Here is a 7,353-nt window from a genome sequence, read left to right on the forward strand (position 1 = left end):
CTAAAAAGTTACAGCTACTAGATTCCAGCTACCAGGTACCAGGCACCAACCTCCAGCTTCCAGCCACCAGCTAGTTTTGCCAAACATACCCATTAACTTTATTTTTAAGACGTTTTTCAAATCTTTTTTTTTAAACAAACAATCTTCATAGGCTTATGTCTGCGCGACCGTAAACGCAAACCCATTATAAACCTTTTAAACAAATACAAACACAACCTTAGTCTTTTTCTCATTACCCTTTTATAAAATCTCCTCACTTATAAATAATTTATAAGCACAAAGTACAACTTCTAATTCACAATCACATTTTACAAATTACCCAAGATATTTTCTTCAAAAATTCCGATGAAAATGAATAGAAGCCTTTTAATGCATGAAATAGAGATGTGGAACCAGTGGCCTAGAGCTCATGCCACTGCCACCCAAAACTTAACACAAAACCAACTCAATCTGTTTTTCATCATCATCATCATCATCATCTTTTATGGGTGTTGGTTTCAGGCTGAATTTGAAATGGGGTCTCTCTGTCCAACCTCCTCTGTCTCCCAATTCATCATCTTTACCTTCATCCACACATGCATCCTGTAAGTATCACTCCAATTGGTTTAATTTGTTTCTTCTTTCTGTGTCCTAAACATGATACTCTGTTCTCACTATCTGAAATTGAAGCTCAATTGATGATTAACACTGCAATTGCTAATAACCCAATCATTATTTTTATCTTGCAATCAATGATTCGGGTGGAAATTGGGATTTTGATCAGTAATTTTTGTGCCCTAAATCTGATGCTCTGTTCTTAAGTTTTGAAATTGAAGTTAATTGGTTTAATTCTATGATGCCCGAATCATTAATTTCATCTTGCAATCAACGATTTAGGTTATTGGGTCGAAATTGGGATTTTGATTACCAATTTCTGTGCCCTAAATATGATGCTCTGTTCGTACGATTTGAAATTGATGATTAATAGGTTTAATTTGATGATTTACACTCTAATTCCTAATACCCAGATCATTCATTTCATCTTTCAGTCAAGGATTGTGATTAAATTGGGTTGAAATTGGTATTTTGATTTGTAATCTCTGTGCCCTAAATATGATGCTCTGTTCGTACGGTTTGAAATTGAAGCTATATTGAGTAAATTGGGTTTAGTTTTATGATTTACACTGAAATATTTTGTTAAATTTCATTTAATTTATTTGAATTTGTGTGACAGTTAAAAGCAAGGTTGTCAATTATGATATGGCTAGGGTTTCTCTACCAATGGAAGGAGATTCTTGTTACAATGATCATATGAGTGCGAATATGTGTTCCTCGACTTCCCGAGTATTGGACATCGATTACTCGGAAACCGACAATTTTAAGGTTTTGTGTTCACGTTTTATAATGGCATTGATTCATAAGATGAGCATAACTATAGGGGTGTGCATGAAACTGAAAACCGACATGAAACCGAAAAACCAAACCAGAAAAACCGAACCGAAAAACAGTTTGGTTTTATTTTTTTGTAACACCGAACGTATGGTTCGGTTTTGGTTTTACATATAACAAAAACCAAAAAACCGAAACCGAACGGTTTTCAAATATTCAAAAACTCAAAAACCAAAGTTTCGGTTTTTGGGTCGGTTTTAACCGAAAACCAACCCAAACCGAACCGTGCACACCCTTAAGTATAAGTGAAAAATCTTGATTTTGAGGTCAAACATATTACTCCTTAAAGTCTAAATTGTTACTCATTTGGAAATTAATTGACACCAAAATTTGTGTATAGGACTATAGGTAAGTAACCTTGAAGTTTAGTATTTGTCATGTTATCAAACAAATGTCATATTGATTTATGAAGTGGACTTTAGTGTGTTTGACCTCAAATGTCAAATGAACATGTTAATGTCTTGATACTGACTTTATGATTTTGATTAGAGTGTCAAGAAATTGTTACGAGACGATACATTAACATTCCTTACAAGCTTACAAGCCAAAAAGATATCACAATATAGATTACTTTTGGAAAATCTTGTTGTGTTGGAGGATACATTTGCTGACTCAGATGTAGTGACATTAGAACAAGATATACTGGTTCAGTTAGAAAAGATTGGAGCTTTGAAGTGTCTGCAAACGTCTTTTTCTGAAATTAATAAATACCCGTTGTCAAATTACCCTGTAAATGAAGAAATCATCAAGCCGATTGTGCGTTCTACAAGAAAGGTTGAAAGAAAGTCAAAAAGAGAACGGGTGTCAAAGAAAGTCAATGAAGGTTGTACAGTGGAGTTTCACTCACAGGCGGTCAACCATAAGAGTTCTAGACGGCTCACCGTTTCTTCTAGAAGATTGTCGAATTCGAAAAGTGGAAGAGTTAAGATTACTAGGAATGAGGCCGAACTATCACGAGGGGTTAAGGTTTCGTACCTTCTTTCGTTCATTTATGTTTGTTAGTTTACGTTTGTTGGCGTTCGTTAATATATCCAGTTAGAATTTTTTGGCCCATTACAACTTAGTATAGTTTTATAACTTTTTAGGCCCAACACATTGTTATTCACATTACTTTTAACTAGTTTTAGCTTAGTTATGTTCTCTCATCTATATTCGTTCGTTTACGTGTGTGAACCGTTTGTTTATATTGTTAACGAACAAACCTAAACAAAAATGAACATGCTCATTTCTTAACGAACAAACATGAACTAAAAAACCTCATTCGTTTAATTGTTCATGTTCGGTTAAAGTTAAACAAACAAACACAAACATGCCCCGTTCATGTTCTTTCAATTCGTTTACAAGCCTAATTGTGACTACAAGTTGCAATATTTTTAACAATGTAAACAGAATGAACACAATAAAAGACAATGCAAATACCTCATTTGTTTAATTGTTCGCGTTCGATCGTTTGTTTGGTTAGAGTTAAACGAACAAACACAAACATGTCCCGTTCGTGTTCTTGTAGTTCGTTTACAAGGCTAACTGTGAGTACAGTTGCAATATTTTATAAGAAAAAAAAGAGCCCCCCCCCACACACACACATACAACACAACACCCACCCCCAGGTGCCATTAAATTTCATATTCCAAATTCCAAAATCTTTGAGTTGATTCATTCCTCATGTAATTTGCCTCTTATGTAGATGGTTGCCAACTTGGAGAGAATAAGGATGATGCTAGAAGAAGAAATGGGCCCCATGGTTAGTTTTAGCAGTTGGGCTGCAGCTGCTGGAGTAGACAAGCAAGTCTTGCTTGAAAACTTGCAATTCGGTTGGCGTTGCAGAGATGAACTTTTAAGAAGCACCAGATCATTAGTTATATACCTTGCAAAGAACTACAACAGTCAAGGAATCGCCTTCAAAGACTTAATCCAGGTTTAGCCTCAATTAAAATTTATAAATTTCAACATTTTTATTTGTTTTAATATGTTTGACCCGCTTCATTTTGACCCATTTACAGGCGGGAAACGTTGGTGTTCTACAAGGTGCAGAAAGGTTTGACCAAAACAGAGGGTACAAGTTTTCAACTTATGTTCAATATTGGATCAAGAAATCATTGCTAATGTTGCTATCCCGGCATTCTAGAGAGATACGAATTCCTGTATGTATTTTACTTTTTCACGAGTGACTTATTTTGTTTTTGTTTGGCATGATGATTTTATTTTATTTTTTGATTTGTTTATGAATTTTTGTAGCTTACATTGAGCAAGGCTATAAGTAAGATACAAAAAGCCCGAAAAGCATTAGATAAAGGTGATGGAAGATGCCCGGATGATTGTGAGATTGCTAAATTTAGCGGTCTTTCATTGGCTAAAATTAAATCGGCTGCCAGATGCCTTCGAGTTGTCGGTTCCATTAACCAGACGAATGCAAAGTATTGGGTATGTTTCCTAAGTTCATACAATAGAAAAAACTAGGGTTGTAAACAAGCCCAACTCGAGCTCATTTAACTTACAAGAGCTTAAGCCTGAGGTAGGCTCGTTTCGATCTCTATTTCTAAAGCTCGAGTCAGCTCGTGAGTAGTTTTCAAACTCAAGCTCGGCTCTTTTATCACTTATTAATTAATTTATATACATTTATAATTATTTTTATATATAATTTTAGTTTCTAACATAATATACATTATTTAGTTAATTTTATCATTATCTTTTATATAATAATAATGATTATATATATATATATATTATAGAATAATATAAATAATAGGTTTGTATAGGCTCATGGCCTAGCTCAAGCTCGAAAAGGGAAGCTCGAGGCTCGTTTATTGAACAAGCTTATTTTTAGGCTTGAGCTCGTTTAAGTTGGGCTTGATTCTAATCTTGAACAGCTGACGAGCGGCTTGACTCGTTTACACCACCCAGAGAAAAAGTTTACAAAAAGTAAAAGATACACCATGACTCTCAATATAAACGAACATCTTTTTTCTTTTTCCCTTTTTTTGTTCTTTATTTTTAATAAAAATGGATTAAGAAGTGTTGTAGCTGACATGAAACATACTATTTAAATTCTAAAGCTTGAGTCAGCTCGTGAGTAGTTTTCAAACTCAAGCTCAGCTCTTTAATCACTTATTAATTAATTTATATACATTTATAATTATTTTTATATATAATTTTAGTTTCTAACATAATATATATTATTTAGTTAATTTTATCATTATTTTTATATAGTAATAATGATTATAAATATATATATATATATATCATAGTTATTAAAAGCGGCCGCCTGATGCGCCTAGGCGCTATTTTTAGGCGAGGCGTTGATTTAGCGCTTTTATATATGGAAGACGCAATTTTGGGAGCAATTTCCGTTTTTGTGATTTTTTTTTTTAATATTTTATGATTTCTTTTGATTTATCTTTAACAAAGCTACCTAAAATAAAGTCAAATTTACTTAATTTAATCCAATCTTCCTATATGATCATTGACAATTCTGGTTGATGTTTCTTTTAGTTTAATTTGCTTTTGCTAAATTCTCATTATATGATTTAAACTTTAAAACTAAAATTTAAAGGTGGACTTTTTAATCTAGAATATTATTTTTTGTTTTAGAAATTGCAGAGCATAATTAGTAGTCTGATTTAATCTTAAATGTGTAGAGCTGACTTCAATTAGTTGGTGACTGCAAATATTTGTTGGCTGTTGATGCTATAAAGTTTAGCTTTTGGTATTGGATAATTTTAAAGTTTTTGAACCTTTGATATTGGATAACTTTTTTGGCATTGAAACTATGTGATTCAAGTTTTGGAATACATAAATATATTTTGTATTTATTTTTCATTGTGCGCTTTTTTTTTCTTGGGCCCTCGCTTTTTTTGCGCCTAGGCCCCAGGCAAGGCCTATGCGCCTTGAGTGCGCCTAGCGCATTTGATAACTATGATATATATATATATATATATATTATAGAATAATATAAATAATTGGTTTGTATAGGCTCATGGCCTAGCTCAAGCTCGAAAAGGGAAGCTCGAGGCTCGTTTATTAAACAAGCTTATTTTTAGGCTTGAGCTCGTTTAAGTTGGGCTTGATTCTAATCTTGAATAGCTGATGAGCGGCTTGACTCGTTTACACCACCCAGAGAAAAAAAATACAAAAAGTAAAAGATACACCATGACTCTCAATATAAACGAACATCTTTTTTCTTTTTCCCTTTTTTTGTTCTTTATTTTTAACAAAAATGGGATTAAGAAGTGTTGCAGCTGACATGAAACATACTATTTAAATTCTAAAGCTCGAGTCAGCTCGTGAGTAGTTTTCAAACTCAAGCTCGGCTCTTTTATCACTTATTAATTAATTTATATACATTTATAATTATTTATATATATAATTTTAGTTTCTTACATAATATATATTATTTAGTTAATTTTATCATTATTTTTTATATAGTAAGAATGATTTTATATATATATATATATATATATTATAGAATAATATAAATAATAGGTTTGTATAGGCTCATGGCCTAGCTCAAGCTCGAAAAGGGAAGCTCGAGGCTCGTTTATTAAACAAGCTTATTTTTAGGCTTGAGCTCGTTTAAGTTGGGCTTGATTCTAATCTTGAATAGCTGACGAGCGGCTTGACTCGTTTACACCATCCAGAGAAAAAATTTACAAAAAGTAAAAGATACACCATGACTCTCAATATAAACGAACATCTTTTTTCTTTTTCCCTTTTTTTGTTCTTTATTTTTAATAAAAATGGGATTAAGAAGTGTTGCAGCTGACATGAAACATACTATTTAAATTCTGAAATAGAATGTGTTTATCCAAACATTAACAACCGATTTAATACGAGTTCAAGACCCCATAATCTACTAAAAATGAATAATTTGTGGGTAGCCTGTTTATGATAATCATGTGCCCTAGTAGGTTTCAACTCCTTAAACCTTTAGGGGGTGGTGTGATGGTAAGTGTTTGATTCCCTCTAGCAGAGGTTTCATGTTCAAATTCAGCTTCCACCGGGTTCTACCTTTAACCCCTTGAAGGCCACCTGCCCATCAATAGTTGTGTTTCTTACTTGATCCCATTAGTTAACACATTTGTTTTCAACAAATAACGAGCTCATGAACATGTTTTGAATGATACTCATATGATCTGGGGTGTTTATGTTTTGTTTTTGAATTATTGTGTAGGAAGGTACACCTGATCCAACAATGATAACTCCTGAAGAAGCTCTTATGAAAGAGCATATGATCAATGAGATGTATAACCGAATGGAATATCTGGATGCGCGTGAAAGGAAAGTGTTGACTTTAAGATTCGGGCTCAAAGGGTATCAAAGGAAGACACTTGAGGAAATCGGGGGGTTTTATGGTGTAAGCAAAGAATGGATTCGCCGAATAGAAAGGCGCGCGTTAACAAAACTAAAAGTTGATGATGAAGAAACCTTGCAAAGTTTTAGACAGTATTTGTGTATATAAGTATATGAATGATAATCCGCTTTTGGATGTTTTTTTTGTATAAATTGTAATATTTACGTAATAAATTTATTTATATTTTTTTTCTACAATATTAGAAGGGGGGGAGGGGGGGGGGGTTTGGTTAATGCCTTTTCTTTTTCACCTGAAATATATAAGTGAGACTCTTTTTAACCAGTTAGACAAAAACAAAAATGTCAACTATTGTTTGTTAGGCTATGTGTGCCCTCCACACCACCGTCATGTAACTATATACTACTATTTTAGCACGTGTGTCACGCGGGTTTTGTCAAGTTTTTGTTTTTAATAATTTTGTTATTTTATTTTTGCTAATGATATTTTTTATTTATCAATGGAGTTTTTTTAGCTTTAATACTTTAATTTAGTTCATTTTTATAATGCATAAGTGAGTTACTAAGTTCTTATAATTTTGCAGGTTTTGAAATGTGAGACGGTGAATGAGCTAACAGTTG

The 7,353-nt window shown here is 32.9% G+C and overlaps 1 protein-coding gene across 1 annotated transcript; it reads left to right on the top strand.

Annotated features, from left to right (window-relative positions):
- Window positions 1-460: 460 nt before the first annotated feature.
- LOC143628338 (RNA polymerase sigma factor sigC-like) lies at window positions 461-6,883 on the top strand. The gene is made up of 7 exons (XM_077097958.1): window positions 461-584; window positions 1,214-1,362; window positions 1,918-2,394; window positions 3,113-3,343; window positions 3,429-3,569; window positions 3,664-3,853; window positions 6,600-6,883. Exons 1-7 carry the CDS (start codon window positions 485-487, stop codon window positions 6,881-6,883), a joined length of 1,572 nt encoding a protein of 523 aa, XP_076954073.1. The 5' UTR covers window positions 461-484.
- Window positions 6,884-7,353: the final 470 nt, after the last annotated feature.

Source organism: Bidens hawaiensis, unplaced genomic scaffold, assembly GCF_021521415.1.
Source record: "Bidens hawaiensis isolate Kalapana, Puna unplaced genomic scaffold, B.hawaiensis_p1.1 tig00004876_1, whole genome shotgun sequence".
NCBI classification, from domain to species: domain Eukaryota; kingdom Viridiplantae; phylum Streptophyta; class Magnoliopsida; order Asterales; family Asteraceae; genus Bidens; species Bidens hawaiensis.

Bases quoted from the DNA above. Each gene is read 5' to 3' on its own strand.
- LOC143628338 (XM_077097958.1), top strand. From the start codon at position 485: ATGGGTGTTGGTTTCAGGCTGAATTTGAAATGGGGTCTCTCTGTCCAA. The intron at 3,344-3,428 runs GTTTAGCCTCAA...ACCCATTTACAG, and splicing joins CCTTCAAAGACTTAATCCAG to GCGGGAAACGTTGGTGTTCT. The intron at 3,854-6,599 runs GTTTCCTAAGTT...TTGTGTAGGAAG, and splicing joins GAATGCAAAGTATTGGGTAT to GTACACCTGATCCAACAATG.